This window comes from Mizuhopecten yessoensis, unplaced genomic scaffold, assembly GCF_002113885.1.
Source record: "Mizuhopecten yessoensis strain PY_sf001 unplaced genomic scaffold, ASM211388v2 scaffold2329, whole genome shotgun sequence".
NCBI classification, from domain to species: Eukaryota; Metazoa; Mollusca; class Bivalvia; order Pectinida; family Pectinidae; genus Mizuhopecten; species Mizuhopecten yessoensis.
In genome coordinates this window covers 6390575-6410947 of record NW_018404492.1, presented here as the reverse complement: position 1 = coordinate 6410947, position 20373 = coordinate 6390575, and the positions used below count along the sequence as shown (strand labels likewise).

At 36.1% G+C, this 20373-nt stretch overlaps 2 protein-coding genes across 4 annotated transcripts in view; one reads left to right on the top strand and one right to left on the bottom strand.

Moving 5' to 3' along the window:
• LOC110445690 (cytosolic Fe-S cluster assembly factor NUBP2 homolog) overlaps positions 1-5721 on the top strand; it is a 13714-nt gene extending 7993 nt beyond the window's left edge. Inside the window, exons 6-9 of the mRNA XM_021490457.1 lie at positions 593-652; positions 2114-2319; positions 3264-3353; positions 4246-5721. Of these exons, the coding sequence (XP_021346132.1) occupies positions 593-652; positions 2114-2319; positions 3264-3353; positions 4246-4365 (476 nt within the window). The 3' untranslated portion in view covers positions 4366-5721. The remainder of the gene's footprint in view (positions 1-592; positions 653-2113; positions 2320-3263; positions 3354-4245) is intronic.
• Positions 5722-5746: 25 nt separating this feature from the next.
• LOC110445689 (F-box/WD repeat-containing protein 5-like) lies at positions 5747-20336 on the bottom strand. 3 transcript variants are annotated; one of them, XM_021490455.1, is made up of 8 exons: positions 20094-20336; positions 18046-18216; positions 14274-14561; positions 13745-13919; positions 13397-13533; positions 11528-12021; positions 10787-10987; positions 5747-10330 (listed from the first exon to the last, which is right to left on the bottom strand). In XM_021490455.1, the coding sequence occupies exons 2-8, from the start codon at positions 18175-18177 to the stop codon at positions 9925-9927; spliced, it is 1833 nt and encodes a 610-aa protein (XP_021346130.1). In that variant the 5' UTR covers positions 18178-18216; positions 20094-20336; the 3' UTR covers positions 5747-9924. The 3 variants fall into 3 exon arrangements, with proteins under 3 accessions (XP_021346130.1, XP_021346131.1, XP_021346129.1); XM_021490456.1 differs by having other exon boundaries at positions 20098-20336; XM_021490454.1 differs by having other exon boundaries at positions 20141-20336.
• Positions 20337-20373: the final 37 nt, after the last annotated feature.

Genomic DNA, 20373 nt, shown 5'->3' with positions numbered 1-20373 from the left:
ATGTGTAACAGTAGATTACTAGCTACTCAGCAGATATGTCTTACCATGTAACCATGTGTAACAGTAGATTACTAGCTACTCAGCAGATATGTCTTACCATGTAAAAATGTGTAACAGTAGTTTACTAGCTACTCAGCAGATATGTCTTACCATGTAACCATGTGTAACAGTAGCTTACTAGCTATTCAGCAGATATGTCTTACCATGTAACCATGTGTAACAGTAGTTTACTAGCTACTCAGCAGATAGGTCTCACCCTGTAATGATGTGTAACAGTAGATTTCTACTAATCCAGCTGATTTTTACCAAGGATTCAAGCAGATTCATAGGTTTAGAAACATGTATGCATCAAAGTTTTACTTTAAACATATAAAACTATTGATCAAACAGGTTGCATCATTTCAAGACCGACTTGTCAAGGTATGGCAGCAAGTGATTTGTATTGTTAACCTGTACGATGATGTGATGAAATTGTAAACTTTGTTTGTCACTGGACTTTAGGACGTTTCACCTATCAATAGCATATTATTGTGTTTTAGTATTCTGTTATCTCTTTTCCAACCTGCATAATACTATTGTTTAAACTCTTCAGGTTTGATAAAAAGGTTCATCAAGGACACCTACTGGGGTAGACTTGACTTCCTTATCTGTGGTAAGTACAGTAGATTTCACTTATTATCACTTCTGATTTGTCAGATGAAAATGTGATATTAACCGGAAAGTGACATAAAAAGAAAACATGTTTTTCTGACCATTTCAGGTGTCAAAACCCGGAAATTATCGTATTTAAATGTCAAAGTGATATAGTATTACAAAGAAGATAGTTTAATTAAAAAAAATTGTAACTAACACGACTTTCTTTATTATCAGTGAAGTAATCGCTTTTAAGGTCACCTGAGCTTTAGCTCAAGTGACCTATTGCTATCCGTTTTCGTCCGTCGTCGTCCGTCGTACGTCGTACGTCGTCCGTCGTCCGTCGTCCGTTAACATTTTACATTTCAAACTTAAAGTCAAGTTCTGCTGGGCCGATTGAACTGAAAGTTGATAGGAATGATCGCCTCATGGTCCTGACAAAGTGTTGTTATTTTTCGGGTCAATCAGAAATACAATTTGGCTGCCATGGCCGCTATTTTGCTACTAAGTTCTAATAGGCCGATCTCACTTAAAATTGGTCTAGGAATGATCAGCTCATGGTCCTGACAAAGTTAAGTTAACATTATACTATTTTTTACTCAAATTGGTACATATTTCAACAACAAAAATAAATACTATAGACTCAGGTGACTGTTAAGGCCCATGGGCCTCTTGTTATATATTTATTTCATTTAAATATGCAGCCAAAATACTTGCTAAATTCCGGCGAAAAGCACCTTCGATCGTACGTGATCAAATAAGCCTAGATGGACATGTAGTTGTCGGCTGCTAGTGTATAATCTGCTCCGAATTAAGTCGTAAAGGATGTCATGTTAGTACAAATTTACCTTATCTTTTCATTGCTTTGATTTTTAAAACATCTTTGTAAATAAGATACTTCAAACGTGCATTCCAAGTTTGAAGTTAACATTGTTTTCTGCGAGTGCAGAGATCGTGAAAAAACTACAACTGTGTTAACAGAAACTTGTGTAATCTAGAACCCTGTGTAAACCAGACCTTCAACTCTGTCTGTTAATACTCATGTTCTGTGTAATGCGAAAACCTGTTAAAACCAGAACTACAACTAAGTCTGTGGGTGTACTGGTACATTCTCTGTATAATGTGAAAACCTGTGTAAATCAGATTTTCAACTAGGTCTAGATCTGTATGTATACATCTTCTGTATAATATGAAAACCGGTATATCATATAAACCAGATATGAACTAGATCTCTAAGTATACATTTGTCTCTTATCTGGAAATCTTCATAAATCAGACCTTCAGCTTGGTCTGTTGGTATACACCTCTCAGTATGTAATACAATATATAATCTGGAAATCTGTAAAATACTTGAAAGAAAATCTGATGAATGATGTTCAACAAACACTCAGCTGTCATAGATTTGAATAATTCAGTTCATTATGCTCCATAGCTATCACTACAGGTGTAAATGTCACCTAAGGTTTACTATTTGTTACAGATACACCTCCAGGAACCAGCGATGAACATTTAACTGTTATAAAAGCACTCAAAAATGTGAAACCAGATGGAGCTGTCATTGTGACAACGCCGCAGGCCGTAGCATTGTCAACCATTCGTAAAGAAATTAATTTCTGCAAAAAGATGGGTGTTCGGGTGCTGGGCTTAGTGGGGAATATGGAGAATTACATCTGTCCATGCTGCGGAGTAAGTAGTATGTGTGGTATTTGTGAAGTCGGATACTGGGATAAGGATCTGGTTTATATACTGTACAGATTACCAGGCATAAACTGAGAATTTTGTTACCTGACCACCTATTCAGATATTTCCATCATCTTGATAAAAATATAGATCGATACTGAAACAAAGCATCAAACATCAGCAAGTTGTCCAAACACTGATAACATTGTATGTATACATAGTCCCCCTCCAGTAATAATACCAGAGGGAAGTATAGGTTTGCACTCTGTGTATCACATATATCCTGTAACCTATAATTGCCGAATTTTGTGTGTTATACCTATAATGGAATGATGCATACCGATGTTAGGTCTAGTACACCATGCTGAGTTATGGCCCTTTGTTTATCAAGCATTACATTGTCCATGGCATAACTCTTATGTCCATGGTATATCACTGTCACATACAAAATTACCAGAATTTGTATGGTAGTACCTCTTAAGAACGCGGAATGTAGAGTTCTTAAATGAGCTCTCATGTCATACTATTAAAAGAGTTATGGCCCTTTGTTTACTGAGCATTAATTCGTCCAGGACACAGTTTATCACCTACAAATACCAAAAGTTGTACATGTATTGGTGTATCTCTTGTGATAGTGAAATATAGAGTATTAAAAAAACGTTGCATGTTGTACTATTGACAGAGTTATGGCCCCTTGTTCACTGTTGGTCACTTTGTGGCATATATCACGTACACCGTCACCTACCATTGCCAAATTTTGTGTGTAATTTGCTCTTAAATTTTGTCCTTTTATTCATTTTTGATACAAACGATTGTCCAGTGGTAAAGGACTATCGATTGCTTTTAATACTTAACCTCATGATAATAAACATTTATACTATACTGAATACAATACTTTGTAAATATTTCCTATAGAGCATGTGTGAATATGTATGTAATTATACTTTCAGGAATCAAGTGAGTTGTTTCCTTCTGAAGGTCTGGACAACCTTGCTGCTGAGTTCAATATCCCAATCATCGGCAGACTTCCTTTGGATCAGGTCAGACATCTCACAATCAACTCTCACCATATTCTGTATTATAGCTCAACTCATTCACCCCTGAAATTTCATAATGAACTATCCCAACCTTTGAATTGGAAGAGTTTGAATGTGTCTTCAGAGGTGAACAAGTTAACTGTCAGTATTTTCTCTGATTTGAGAATCACTAGTCTAGCCACTTTGGTATCTCCAAATTTTTTCTAAATTTCGTTTCATTTTCTTTGGCGAAAACGATCTCACTGTGAATCATGGACTATCAACACTCTGATCACATGCTGGATATTTACCATACTTTTATTTTATTTTTTGACATAAATTAAATGTCTTATTTTACTGGTGATATGCCATCCTCATTATTAAGCCCCAATTAGATTTGACATATCCCCAGGTATAAGTATTATTTTGCACACACAACAAGCCAAGCTCCTGCATTAAAGGTCAAATTATAGTATATAAATATATCCTGTTTCTAAGGATTCTGACCCCTGGGCTTATTCACAGGTGTGGGAGGCTTGCTTTGAAGCACTTCATTCTGCAATTCAAATAACTTATGAATGTAACTCCATGTTTAATTTTGACTTTTTTTTATTGTACCTATGGTATGTTTATATAGTCTCGTCAATGGGATCTATATTGAACGAGACATGTTTCTAAAGCGCATTTATTCATGACAACAGTTTTTGAAGATATTTTTCACAAAATACGGTCACCAACAAAAAGATTTTCATAATTTCGCTGTAAAATTCATATAACAAAAATATATGTGGTCGAATTATTATAACGATCTTATTTTTAACCATCACAGTTCAATATGATGTTTCTGCTGGACAACTTTGATCACTGATGACTAGTTTCATGTAACAATATTCCTGATTTTCTATTGATTCTGCAGGAGGTCATGAAGTGCTGTGAGATGGGAGGAAACGTCATTGGAGATCTTCAGACTTCGCCTATTGTTGTCAAGGTGCTGAACATGGCAGAGGACATAAGAACCATGGTGGATAATTTATAATGGGTTATACATGTTTTACTTATATGTAAAACATGTTCAAAATATGTCATTACTTACGATGAAACATTTTCCTCTAAAAAGGAAATTGTCATATGGACATCAAACTCTACTTATCCAATTATAGCTATAACAAACTAATTTCTTAGGTTCCAGATATATTCAGTTATTATAACGTTGTCAGAGGTGTCAAAAAGTAGTGGACAAATATACAGTAAAACATGGTCATTGAATTTGGTAACAGTAAGTTCATACTTATAATGAAATATTTTTTCCTCTGACAAGAAATTGTCATATGGACATCAAACTGTACTTATCCAATGATAGCTTTAACAAACTAATTTTTTTAGTTGCCAGGGCACTCCTTTACTTTTCTTATGCGATTTTCCTTTCGTCCGTTGGGTAGGAAACCCCTTAGATCTCCTGGTGAAGAAACCAAAAGCCTTATGGCACTTCTAAAATGATTCCAGTACTGGTAATTTGATTTTATGTTTATCAGTGATATGTACATCTTTTATATGATTTTTTAGGAGCATTTCATATTTCAGATTGAAAGAAAAGCAGACTGCTTTATATTGGCTGATCCATTTACTTCAGATATTTATACTAAATTACAGAAAACTCCAGAAACTCTAAATTTTAATAAAAAAATAAAAAAATGATCCTTGGCCTTTTAAAATTCTAGCAAGAAAGTCATTAGATCTTATATCAATTGTCGATCATGAGGTTATTTCTTCTTCTTGAAGATTTAAGGGTTTTTTTTCTTCAATTTTCACTAAGCTTTATTTTATAAGACAACTTTGTGAGCTTTAGTAAGATGATGACAGTCCTTTTAATCAGCCGGCTATTCTATTCATCATTTAAAAATCTCAGAAAGCAAATTCAGTTGGATAGATTTCATATTGCCCGACTTGTAATCAAGGTTTGTGGCTATGTACAGGTGCCCAAATCTGGATAGCCTCCCCTAGTTTAGTATGTTAGTATACAGGCATTTAATGTGCATCATATAAATGTTGATTAATCAAATATCATGTATTTCCTGTTGTTACCAGAATAGTGATTATCAAAGTAAGAAATATTTGGTCAATTGCAGAGAGAATGAAATATTTATATATTTTTGAACATTTAGAGCTTGAATGTTGTAGATGCTGACAACTGTGTTGACCTTGGACTTGCAGTCATTTGTAGGTCAAGGTCATCCTATAATATGTGTTATACAAGTGTGTAGAAATTTTATATTAGGACAATATAAATAAATAAGTTTTGTACATTAATCAGAAATCCTGTTTTGTAATAAAATGGTTAAATACAAACAACATGTTTTTATCTTTCATATCTTGTCCTGTACATAAACGATGAGTAACAAAGAACTGTTACAGTGTCATGGATGCCATTTAATATCATACTTCTTAATGTAACATTTTGCTTAATATCATGGTTTGATATTAAGAGGAACGCACAGTCTGTATTATGTCCAGAAAGATGGGTAGGGAACAGTACAGTAAATCACTTATTTTTGGTATGGTGCTTTAAATAACTTTTTTTGAAGACTTGTAATCTGATATTTATACAGATTTATATCCCACAGTTTATGTCAGTTTTCTTGTTTTTTTGTTTTGCATTGTTTTACTCGTGATTAATTCTCATCATGAGTTGTCTCCAAAAGATAGCTCTCACAAAAAGAAATTTTACTGATTCACAGTAAAACATAGATCTTGTTTATAATACTTTGGACACGCTGTTTAAATATGTTTCTTTCATTGACAAACGGAGATGTATGACTAACAATGTAATAGTTTGCGAAATATTTTATTAAATATTCGACTACTTAAAAATCATCACACAAACATTTTTATTGAAGATGGTTTTGTTTAACTTATAATTAGAGACTGTTCAACAAGTCTTGTAACTTGAAAATTTCTCTGTAAATCTTCATTATTTGCAAATGAAATTAGATATTTACAGGCAATATTGCAAGTTGAAGCATGATATTTGTTGAATGGCAAAATATCCAAATGACGAAAAAAAAAAAAATGCTTAATTAAGTAATGGCAGGATATGGACATGAACAATGTATATATTTTAGAATGACAGTTCAAGCCCAGTTCATAAACTATAATGAGATTCAAAACAAGAGTGAACCACATACCTAGTTATTTAACAATTACTCGGGGTCTTCCTTAATTGGACTGAGATTAGCCAGGTTTTACCTGAGATCCTGACATGACTTTCGAATATGCATCCTCGAAATTCAAGGTGTAACGCTCTGTAACGTTCTCGTCCCCCCTAGAATATGTCACGACTGAATCAAAGGCTCCGTACTGACCACCTTGTGGATAACACTCGTGTACAACTGGACTACTCAAATCATTGAATACTTTTTGATATGCATCAAAAGTATAATGTTTAAGCCTAATGGTAGTCGGGTGTTGCTCCGCTTTAATCTTCAAAGGACAGGTATATGCCTTGCAATTGGTCAAATTTTCTTACCTAAAACAAATCAAGTAGCTAACTGCATGCCTTTGATTTTGTCTTGACATATTTAAGGGGTGCAGAGAACATAAGCGAGCGTAACACCTGGAATTTTGGGGATGATGAACATATGTGATCTCAGGAAAATTAATTTATAACGTAATACCATTATGTTGTGGACAGAAGTGTAAAACCTCAGGGCAGTTAGCAGATGCCGTTTAGTTATTTATCCTCATTGGCTAAACTCTTCAAAACAAACACAGTCAAAAACCATGCTGAATTCGGCTACATGCTACATCATACATTGATTTTTGATAGAGTAATCTTCCTTAATTCACTCCAAATCACCTACTGCAAAGTAAGTGTTATTAATGCAATCATTCTAGTATATCGTACCTTTCAAAGGTGTCGTCACTAACAAAGACGTTCAAACATTTACACAGGCCACCTGACAATTTTCCCTGTGTTATATATGTCACAGTCAATAACTAGTAGCATTCTTAACTTCACAGTACAGAAACGTAGAACAAATTATTAGATAAACTTGAGCAATAACATGTATAAATAACAAAAATAATAAATATACACATTCACATAAACACACACATTCACATATATTCACACATTTACATAAAAACATACATATAAACATGTGCCTTCAAACTTCAAAAATCACAAACCCCGGCTGTACCTGTAGTAGTATGTTACAAGTACGATCACAGACAAATTTGATAAAAAAAAGTGTTTTTCTTATCACCAGTCAACCTCAATGAGTACAGCGTTTGTACACGAGCCTTTTGTCCTCTATCTTTATATGTACAGCAGAACATCCTAGGAGTTCAGTAGTATTGGAAACAGAAAACTTTGTATACGTACTGATCGACCCTACATTTTGTCTTCACAAACTCAATTAACTCAAACGTTTTCCCAATTTTTCCCTTGTTTGTCTTCAGAAACCATATGAATTGTCTACTAGAAGTCAGATCTTCAGAGACCAAACACATTAGCCCAAAAATATTGGATTCTCTAAGGATACACATTTCTCACGGGAAATCAGATGTTCAGAGGCTATACATATTTTATTGTCAGTTTATTGAGGCATATACAGTGTTATACTAATGTCGGGAATGTCCATCCCATTGTGTCCTAAAACATTGTTATTGCTTTCGTAACATATTTTTTTTGAACAAATTTTGATTAAATTTATAAAAAGGTAGCACAAACAAAGTTGTATTTCATGACTCCAAGGTCAAGGCCAAGGTCCCTACATCCTCGATACTCCAGGGGTAACACTCATTTATGCTCTCTGCACCCCTGGAATATGTCATGAAAAAAATGGAAAGCTTGAAGTTAGCCATTTGATTTGTCTTAGGTAAAAAAGTTTTAACTAATGCTCGGTTGATAACTGTCCTTTAAAGATTACGGAGGAGCGATACCGGAATTCAAAGCCAGTCAGTTTTACCGTTATACTGTAGTGCAATTCTTTCAATGTCCAACTTGTATCATCCACTAGGTTGCACATACAAAGCCTTCAATTTTGCTATGACATATTTAGGGGTGCGGAGAATGTGAGTGCATGAGTGTAACCCCTGGAGTATCGAGGATGAGGTCACTATTGCTATTTCTATAAAAAAAATAACATAATCAACCAATGCCATCACTCAAGCAACTTCATTTCCTAACAGATTTTTATCAAATTTTATACAAAAGTCAAGTAATTAGAGAAAATCTCAGATGATCTCATGTTTCAGTGTACAAAGGTCAATGTTTCTACTTATAGAAAATTATGAAATAATCTACCAGCTTGATGTTTGTACAAAAGTCAATGATGAGAATATCTTGGATGATTTAAGGTGCTACATCAGGTCATAGCCTGCCCTGCATGGTCACCATTACCCTTACTAGAATTTTTGTATTGCTGATTGTGTCGCTTATTTACAGAATTAAATCCTAATAAATCCTATTCAATCCGATTATATTATTCTGTAAAATAAATGCATCTTAAGGATGTCTACACATCTGCAAAAAATGCTCTAATATTATATAATACCGCCAATGATGGTATGTTTTAACCTGATGGTACTCTTTACCTTCAGTAATTAGCACTGTGAATGACTACTGTAAAATCATAAATTTTTGTGGAACTTCGAATTTCGTTTATTTCGTGATTAACAAAAATCCATGAAATTATCCCAACGAAAACATAAATTTGGTATGATATAGATAGGCGGAAATCAGAAATTAGCCAAATATAATGTCCTTGAAACAGGTAAGTATATATGAAAACCAGGAAATTTAACCCAAAAAAATAAATGATTCTATAGTATATACTATATAATACCGCCAATGATAGTATGTTTTAATCTGATGGTACTTTTAACCTTCAGTAATGAGAAGTATAAAGCACTATGAATGACTATAATATATGTACATACACATCTAATTGGTTTTGAAACAGTTTTCTATAAAAATGACAAGTACCCAGATGATCTGTGTAAAATAAATGACACATTATTTGTGATAAAAAGAGTCACAGCTTTATGGAAATAAACATCTCAAATAATTAATGACTGAAAACATTCTGCAGGCTGATTAAAAGATAGCCAATGCAAATATAAATAAGACTGATAGAATCACTTCTACATTAATCATTGTTATTGAGCAGATTTGTCATTTCATGATCTGGTAGTACAATTTTACAATAAGTGTAGCACTAAATATCTCCATATTCTGTATATTATAGAAACACCAAGTACTTTTATTCAGTGGTTTAAAATGGAAAATGGCACTTCAACAATCAGTGTCCAGCCCATCAATAATCCTAGAAACTTATTCTCACTAATTTCAAAATGATTTAATCAAAGAAGGTTTTCTTTTTAAAGACATTAATTATATTCAGGAGAAAAAATTGAACCAAAACAAGTAGGATTTGTATTAAAGTCTAAAACGGGCCTAAAAATGTGCTCCCAGCACCCCTTTTCACCATCTGCTATCAAAAACATATGTATCGTATGAAAAATGCCAACTTCACATTTCACATTTGCACGCTGAGAAAGTTGCAACCAATACACAAAAAAATCCTTTGAAATATTAGAAACTCATCTTGGTCTTTCTTGATTTTTTTTTCATTATACAGCACGTTACAACCTCGTCATCGATGAATCCATCTGGTTGGTCGACACCATTATCAAACCTTGACGAGCCACCCTTAGATGTTGATTTATCATGAGCTCTGTATTGTTCAGTGTTTTTGTGGCTGTTCTGGTTGAAAACACTGATGGGCGTGTCACTGTGTCCAAGCTCGCGTAGGAGTCGCTTTGACCGCCAGACTTTTATTTTCCTGTCGTCACCGAGAGTTATGAGAACTTCCTCTGAGTTGGGGTGGAACACTGACGCGTTTACTCCTCCGTTTCCAGGCTGTGCAGCATGCTCTAGTTCTCCCAGAATGTTGCCAAAATGTCTGTCCCACAGGTAGCCTTTCTCTACTTCACTCCCACTAAAACAGAAAATATTGGCAGACAATATGATAAGGCTTGGTCTTAGGTTCGCCAATTTATAGCATATCAACTCCATATACTGTACCTACTTTTGTCTTGCATGTGACAAAATCAACCTCATGTTTCTAAAGTGAAATCAAGAATTGCATTTTGAAAACAACCCCCTTGTTATCACTATTTTAATATCTGATATCTCCTGTTTTCTGAAGACATGATATGAATTATAAAAACTAAGGACTTTTATCTCTGTCAAAACGTTGTTATATGGAGCTGATAAAGTGATGACGACCGTGGACTGCGTCCTCGGTCCATATCACTCTATCTGGTCCATATAACGACATATCAACCTCAACACAAGTCCATAACTGATAAATACACAGGCAACCTACATGGCTACTTAGTGCTATCTGACAATGCAGAGGTCATTAATTGTGACCTCTGTGTAGATACATTACCTTGCTATGTAGTGCTCGGAGACTGCTGGGAATATGTAACTGAGGTGATCCTCCGAGGTGGCTGAGTGACCCTTGTAGGCAATGTCAGTAAAACACATGTTGTAGAGGTCAAACACCTTGAGGTCAATGCTCTTGACATAACAACCATTCTCATACTCTCCGTCCTCCAATGTACAACTCCGGTAGTTGAACGCAATAAATCTGCAAAAGATCAGGTTTATCACTTTTTAAACTTTTGTCTTTGTTCTTGAATTTTTTTAAATATATTTGATTCAATACAGAACTTTCCTTAGTACATTTGTAATTAATATCTTACTGTCTATTCAGATACAGATAAGCTAGGACCTTTTCAGCTCAGCAAGGGGCCCTGCTGTGTGACTAATTATATATATCCCCAATAATACTCAATAATAAGTCACAGCAATTATCATAGAGTTTGGAATATGTGCAATAAGGCATTACACATTTTGAATCTGACAAGTACCAAGCTGAATGGCCTTTCTGCAGTCGGAAGCCATGGTGGCCATCTTGAATTATAGGATCTGGGTGATACATGTATGTCCTGATTCACCACGTAGATAAGGTATCCTCCACTTGGCCCAGTGCTGCTTGAGTCCATATTGTGTTAAACTCAGATCACCTGTTCCGAAGGAGAATGCTTTTAAATGAAAAAGTTGATGGACAGACGACGGACATTGTTACGTAACTACAACAACAGAAACACTTTGGACAGGTACCCACCTGTTATCTGAGGACAGTCGCATTCCCACCAAACCACCTGGACAGCCTGCATCAGCACTACCAAATTTCTTACATGCTTCAAAAGTTTCCTCTGTTGTTTCAGGAACTCTGTAAAAACTTAGAAAGCCTGTCGATGGATATTCTACTGTACTGTTTGCCAAAATCAAAACAGGTGACACGTCTTCGCTGGCAGAACAACTGGCCACTGAGTCAAAGTCCTGACTGGACCCTGGACGCACTTCTGATTTTGTAGTTGCTTCACTTTGTTCATCCTGTTGTTCTGAGTCAATATATTCAAACTGTTCACTTAGAGGTAACACTGCATCTGATGAAGGCGTCATGGGCTGCTGTAGGCAGCGTGTTGGAAGATACGCAATTCTAGCAAAATCGTTGTTTCTACAGTACGGATGTAGTATCATTAATTGTTGTCCTTTTGCATCCATTTTTGATATCAGTGTTTGTATTTTCTGATCTGACTTCCTGCGTTCTGTCACCTTAAAAAAAAAAGAAACTTAATGTACAAACATTTTTTTCATTGGATGATTTCAAACTATTCAAATTCTGTGCCATTAGTTCTGTAAGACAAGTGGTTCATGTTCTTTATAAAAAAAAAAAAAAACACAGCTTTACCATCATATTAACACATGTCCATGTCTTACTTCTATGATACACTTTATCTTATGCACAAATGAATTGTTTATGTGTTGAACAATAGATGTGACTGTGTTAAACTGGTAAATTGTGGAAAATCTCATGCCATCTGTAGATGTTTTTATTTATGCAATAATAATATTATACAAGCCAATCAGATTGATCAATATGTCTCACGCTTTGACCATCGATGCATATATCGGTGAAATCAATTCAATGTAGAAGTCATTTGAAATGAAACTAACTGAAACGCCAAAACGTTATGTTGGAGATGCTGACAAAGTCAATGGACCATGAAAGGTAGGCCACATCCAGCATTTGATGCATGGGTTGAGATGTACTACCTTAGGAGCATCTATGGTCCAAGTTTGTTGGTCTAGCACTTATCTTTTCAGTGAAACTAACTCAAATGCAAAAACATAATGTTGATGTCACCGATGTTGCTGGAATAGTAACACCTTAGTCTCGCTTCAGCTACTTTGTGGCAGCGAGACAAAAAATTCCTTTGAACTTTTTCAGCATCATATTCGAGCAATTTTAAAATAGTTTCCTTGTCGATGGCCACATTCAATTCTGAAAATGAAGAACTGTTCACATTTCGATGGCCACATTCGATCCTGAAAACGGTACACATTTCGATGGCCACATTCGATCCTGAAAACGGTAAACTGTTCATTGTCCTTAAAAAATTTGGAAAAAGGATTATTGGCTTTCGATTCTTAGAAATGAGACAATCACCTTTACCTTTCATACTGTAACAACCTCAACACACCACCAGCAACATATACCATACTCAACACATGTAGATGTAGAATATATCATAGTTTTACTTTCTACACAAATAATGTACGTATTAAACGTGTCACAATGTTTAAGACCGACTGGTCCCTTTGTCAAGCTATGACTGAGTGAGCGATTTGTATTTTTTACTTGTACAACGTTGTGACGAAGTTGTATAAATTTTTTTATGTCACTCGACCCTATCAATGGGCGAAACGTTGCGGGTCAGTGACATAAAAAATATACAATTTTGTCACATCATTGTTCAGGTAAAAAATACAAATTGCTCACTTAGTCATACCTGACAAAGTTACCCGTCGGTCTTGAAACGTTGCGACACGTTTAATACGTTCATTGTTTGTGTAGAAAGTAAAACTTTGATATATCGCATATTTTCAAACTGATGAATCTTATTGAACATAGGCGTAGAATACTTACTTTGTGTTTCTTGATGAGGAAGCGTCTATTGCCTGAAGGTGTAAATATGTAAGTTCCGTTGAGAAATGCTGTGTCATCCAGCCAGCACCCACGGAAGTTGGCGTTAGACCCTGACACTGCATACAGAATCTCCAAACCTAATTAATATAAAGGTAGGTCTTCACATAAGAAACTGAACGAACAATGATCTCCTGACAAAAATAACAATACAGGAATTCAAAACAGTATACCACATGTAATTTACCTAGAATATGGATATTCTTAGTACCCCTATCAATGTATTCAAGAATTTTCAATGTCCCAACCATTTCAAAATTATGACTTTACCTTCCCACAAAACACACATACCTTTCACCGAGAGTATGAGGGTACAACTGTCGGCCCCCATTATATAACTAGCTATGCCAGCTACCAACAGCAGTGTTTCTGATTGGTTGAAGTCAGAAAATCGTGTGTACACCAATATTGAGTCGAGATCTGTATTCTCAGCATACAGGGTACATGGGTATCCAAACTTCCATACCTAGAGGTGAACAAAATAAAAGTGTTAAAGATAGTTTTACACTAATATCCATATCTAAGATATTATAAAATGTCCACATCCATACGCAATACATTATCATATTATTTCCCTGCTGGTACAAAACCTTAACAAGATTATATTTAATGTAATTTTTGTACATACATAAGGCCGGGTGGTGCAGTAGATATCACATGTGCCTTTCACCTTTCATTAAGAACCCTATTGCACTAGCATCTGGGTCAACAAGAGTGATTGATATAAGTTGAAATAACTTCCCTATGAAATTTATATAAGGTCAGAGATACAAACCTCTCACACAAAGTTCATTTCAAGAGACCTCGTCATTCAGCTTACCCTCACTGAGGCATCTCGTCCTGTGGTTGAGAAGAGATTCCCACTGGCAGAGAAGTTGATATGGTAAATCTCATCTGTGTGTCCCTCCAAAGTCTCACTGAGGACCAGTGGCGCCTCGTCCTCCATCCTCACATACTCCACCTTCCAGGTTCCATGCGGACGTCGCTCCCCTTGTCTGTACTCCTCCTCAACCTTAGCGAGGACTCTTTTCTGCCAGTCTTTAGAGGACACCTTGTTAATGACCAAATCCTTCCATAAAGAGTTATCATGTGCCACTCTGTACCAATGCTGGGAAAATCACAAAAACAGAAATCTTTAAAATTCATTGGAGTTCATCTTTAATCTCAACTATATTTAAAACAAAAATATAAAGGTATTCACAGTATAAAAGTGGCACACTTTATTCAACAGTGCTTAAACTTTGTACACATTTCATTTGAGGCTAACATGCTTAAACTTTGTACCCATTTCATTTGAGGCTAACAGGATCAAAAGTAATGGTCAGTCGCTGTTAGCATTCTTTCCATATAAAGTATGTACAATATCTTTAGTGCCAAGGCCCTACAGTGTTGAATTACATACAGAGAATGTGCTGAACTACATACACTTGAGACCAGATGTTTCAGTTAAGGTAATTGTAAGTCGAGGTTTGTTTCACTTTTTATGCTTATTTATGGAGAAAGGGTATCTTAAGATTGTACAATTGTTTACAAACTCCAGCTAACTGTTCCATTGTGTTGGTAAAAAAATGGCTATTATTACAGAAATCTCAAGGTATTTGTCCCTACAGTTCTCAAAATCCATACATAGGTAGATTATGAAGACTACATAATGTAAAGACATCTAAGGACAATGGCATTAGTACTATATAATGTGTAGAATCTGAAGGCGAGGTCATTAGTACTATATGAAGTGTAATGGTCTGAGGTCAAGGTCATTGGTACTATATAAGGTGTAGATGCCAGCCCTCTTCAGATGTTTCGACCCTTAATCACTACATCCTCCGGCTGGTGGGTCAGTAGTGGTGGCCAAACCACTACTCGTCTATGTCGGCTTCCACATCGGCTCTTCTCGTTTGTGCCATAGCCAGCACGATGCTCTCTCTGCAGTTTCTCCCAATCGTCTGATGGCGGTAGCTCTTGCCCTTCCAGTGCATCCTATTGACTGTAGTGTCCTCCACACTGACTGTGCGGGGAAACCTCTACAGCCAACCTCCACTGGAAAGAGCCATACTGTCCATCCTCTGCTCCTGCACTTTTCCATCAGCTCATCATACTTGGCTCTCTTCCTCTCATGAGCTTCCTCGCAGCCTTCCTCCCATGGTACGGTGAGCTCTATGGCGATGAGGTATCTGGATTGCTCTGTCCATATTACCATGTCAGGCCTCAGTGTTGTTTCCACCATTCCTGGAAACACAAGCTTCCTGTCAAGGTCAACCTTCATCTCCCATGTTGGCGTCCGTTCAAAGATGGATGAGGTGCTTTGAGGCTTCACTGTGGCTTTCTCCCCTGGTTTCACAAACTTGATACCAGCCTGGTTCGTTCTTACACCAGTTCTTTTCTTCCTTCTCTCCACTTCTCGTGCCTCCATTGGTATCTACCCTGTCGTAGTGCTTCTTTGCAACCGCACTAGTATAATATATAATGTGTAAACGTCTTAGGTTAATGTCATAAGTACTATATAATGTGCAATGGTCAGAGGTCAAGGTCATTAGTACAATATCTAATGTGTTATGGTTTAAGGACAAGGTCATTAGTACTATAATATATATTATAAAATGTAGAGGTCTGAGGGCAAGGTTATTATAACTAAATAATGTGTAGACAATTAAGACAATGACATTAGTACTACTATATAATGTGAAGAGGTCTGAGGGCAAGGTCATTAGTACTATATAAGGAGCATAGGTCTGAGGGCAAGGTCATTAGATGTATATAATGAGCAAAGGTCTGAAGGTCAGGTCATAGTACTATAGAATGTGAAGAGGTCTGAGGGCAAGGTCATTAGTACTATATAATGTGCACAGGTCTGAAGGCAAGGTCATTTGTACTATAAATTGTGCTGAGGGCAAGGTCATTAATACTATATAATGTACAGAGATTTGAGGGTAAGGTCGTAGCACTGTACAGTGTTTAGAGGCTTGAGAGCAAGGTCATTAGTACTATAGAATATGTAGAGGTCTGAGGGTCAGATAATTAGAAATATATTATGTAAAGATCTGCTGTCAAGGTAATAAATACTGAGTGTTCAAGTTTGATATTGTGAATATGGCAGATTTTAATCGTACATGGGATTATAGTCGCCTTATAGCTTCACGCTAGAGGGAATTTCCTTTTAGCTCGGTGGTAGAGCGTCTGACTAAGAAGTCTGGGATCACGGGTTCGATCCCCGGTTGGAATCCCCCCTACTCTCTTTCCTGTTATATGAATATCAAAGGTGTTGTCTTCATCATTTGGTGAGAAATATAAAAAGATTATAATACCGTTTATTCCACAAGAAACAAAATATTTTATGTCGGATAATTTTAAAGTTTAATTTAAACAGGATTTTTTTTACCAACAATCTGTTTTTGAAATATATTTATTTAAGCAGTGATGAAATTCATTTTATAATTTTTCATACAAATTTGAAAGAGTTAAGTTATAATAACCATTAAATATAAAGCCAGTATTCCTGAATCTTACGGATAACTATATGTATAGCATTTTATCATGATGCGTGTACATGTATGTAACTTGTAAATTGTCACTGATGCATAGAAATATGAGTCAACTATATAACACAGTATTAGCTGATGACGTTTTATTTACTTTGTTGTCTGCAACGCGAGGCGACATATACATATTAGTTTGTTGGCGTCTGCGCCATCGGTTGTGTCGTCCGAAACAAGATTTCCGCTTGTTTAAGTTGAGTTCCCTTGGGTTGATTGAACTCAAACTAGGACCTCAAACTTGGACCTCAAACATGGTACACATGTTGCATACCAATAAAGCTCTGACAAGATTGCATTTCAGAAGTTTACGTGCATTTTTGATGGAGTTACGCCCCTTTTATTGCCATATAACGGCATTGTGTAGTAAATGCAATAACTTTTTTGTTTTTTAATCAATTCCTTTCAAATTTTGTGCAGTAATGCTAGAAGCAATAATGTACAACAAATATTACGAGTTTTTCTGTTGAGTTTCAAATTTCTGCGCTTTGGCATATATCACAAGTGACATAGCAATTTTTGTCAAACTTAATGGGATGTTTCATTACATGAATGCATTGGAAAAGTTTTTAAATCGTGATATTCAAATGCTATTTGGCAGTGCTTTGTCCCTTTTTCATTGGGGGGGGGGGGGGGGGGGGGGGGCTATGCTCCTTTCATTGCCAAATAAGGGCATTGTGTAGTAAATGATCAATTCCTTTCAAATTTGGTATGGTAATACTAGAAGCAATAATGTTCAACATATATTACAGATTTTTTCTGTCAAGTTTCAACTTTCCGCGTTTTGGCGTATCACACTTGACAAAGCAACACTGTACTTCATTTTTTGCCGTTTGGTCTGAAGGTCAAAGGTCAAGGTCACCGTTACAATAAATAGAAAATATGTTTTCAGTGCAATAACTTGTGTTCCTCAGGGTTGATTGAACTCAATCTTCATATGTTGCTTTCTTACTAAAAGTGCTTGCTTGGGATTGCTTTTGCATTAGAGTTGCCTGCTTAGGCGACACATCCACTCTTGTTTTAAGAATTAATGTCAACATTACAACTCAATCGTGTCATTACCTTGCATGTTTTTGCTGCAGACATCAGACTTTTGGCATCAAGGAAGGACATGATCACCAGAAGGATGCCATCTGTGAGCAGTTCCCATGGTAACGCCTCCACCATTACATCGACTCCACTAGATGTCTCCATTGTCGGCACTCAAGACTTAATCACGTTCCCTCATACAACCTAAACAACAAATGGATGAAATCTGATAAGTAATACATCCCCTGAGAATTTTATAAACTTAACATTTGCTAGGCCACTTCTAAAATTTAAATTCTAAAAATAGTTCCACTAACCCAATATCATTCAACATGAAATGTAATATCAAATTTTGACAAGTCAATCAGACTAAATTCACTTTACCCAAAAAGTGACACTTGTGGAAAAACGGACAAAGAAACTATCATGCAATGCAAAGAGGTACTTATATTGTATGCAGTTTTCACTTGATGATACTTTTATGACAATTTAACTGTCTATAAGCTTATAAATGAGTATTGGCTGCTGATTATCGTTACATGGACAATTCAAAGGTAAGAATAGTTATCAAAACAAAACTTTGCTGATGTGCGTGCTGTGTGACGCTATTTATTTGGATAACATTTTCAAAAGTCTATTTTATCAGAACTAATGCTAGTTTATAGAAGTCATTTCATCAGAACCCCCTTTGACTCTAAAATATTGAATAATATATGATATTGTGCTGATATTGATCATTTATCCTCCAGTTTACTGAAATGTGGCAGATTTTAATTGTACATAGGATTACAGTCGACTTTTAGCTTCAAACTAGAGGGAATTTCCCTTTAGCCTAGTGGTAGAGCGTCTGACTTAAGGAACCTATAGGGATCACAGGTTCGATTTCCGGTCGAAGCAGTCACTTTGGTTTGTTTGTGTTTTATGTCCTATTAACAGCTATGGTCATTTAAGGACGTGCCAGGTTTTGATGGTGGAGGAAAGCCGGAGTTCCCGGAGAAAAACCACCGACCGACAGTCAGTACCTGGCAAGTGCCCCATGTAGGCCTCGAACCCGCGACCAAGTGGTGGAGTGTTAGTGGTAGTACTAATATTAATACCCGGCCTCCTCTGCTCCGGCCGGGTATTTAATCAATCCCATGCCTTGTAATGGAGCAAGCCCGGTGTGAATCACACCGGGCGATTTTAGAATTAATTGACAGCACAAGGGTTCGCATCCATAAATAGGGTTGAAGTATGAACCATTTTTGTTGATATCCTTCACAACTTGAAGTTAAACTCTGCCTAAAATGTCGTTAAATTATCATGTTAACATAGAAGCGCAATTGAAATCTGAATTGACTGCCAATTATTGTTGGAAAGTTCGTCTCTCTTCTGATTTAGGTCAGACATCTAAATATGGGTGTCATGACCCAATATGGAAATCGTAAACATGGCGGCATCAGTAGTATAATACTATATTTGGCCATGCAGACCAAATATAGAAAGGATGATTGAGATAACATCACGCGTGACCTGGCATGGCGGTCGTTTCTATTTTTTCCCAAAGACGGACTTGGTTAATTTCGTGAAAGAGTTTTTTTCATTGGTAAGGATTCATTTTTTCAACAATTATGTAATATTTTGATAATATTATATTCCTGAGGCGTGAATTACATGTAATCTTACAGATAAACACTTTTGATTTTGCTCAATTAGTTGGCATAGGACCGCTTCGTAGCTCTGACGATGCAATATATAAAAAACATCTTGTTCGTTAGAAAGCTACGTTATCGCAGCTAGGTTAGTGGTAGCAGAATGTCGGCCGCCTTAATATAACAACTTGGCCACCGCAGCCCCTATTCTCGCAGCTGTTAAATATGTGTAAATAAATTCCCTACCCATTATAGGATTACAAATTTCTTAAGCCCATGTGCTCAAATTATTTACCCTTTCACCTGTGTGACTGTAGACCATAATGGACTTATCCATATCAATGCATGGTTGACTCAATATCTTAAACCGTTCGTTTGCAGTAATTGTAATATTGGAAGATCATTGTTATTGCTGACAAATGTTAAAATGGTTTAATTACTATAACTGACCTACATTACTATTTGTCCAAGTTAACTCGAGCTAGCTGCCGTAGTACCTTTCTAAATGCAGTAAGCTATTTCGTCCTATTGTATGGCAGCAATGTTGAATGAACATCAACCATCTGTTTCTTTTCCATCATATCAACGTGACTGTGTCTAGGTGTCTGTTTGATCAGACGTCCCAGTTGTCCTCAGGTAGACATTTGTTTACTAAAAAATATTATGACGGTAACTTCCGCATTTAACTTTGTGGCTATCAGCACGGTTATTACTCGGAACACCTCTGTTG

Excerpts from the sequence above, each read along its gene's own strand:
- LOC110445689 (XM_021490455.1), bottom strand. The coding sequence starts at position 18,177 with ATGGAGACATCTAGTGGAGTCGATGTAATGGTGGAGGCGTTACCATGG. Across the intron at positions 13,920-14,273 it reads GACGAGATGCCTCAGTGAGG|GTATGGAAGTTTGGATACCC; the intron begins GTAAGCTGAATG and ends GTTCACCTCTAG. Across the intron at positions 10,331-10,786 it reads TCCGAGCACTACATAGCAAG|TGGGAGTGAAGTAGAGAAAG; the intron begins GTAATGTATCTA and ends TTTCTGTTTTAG.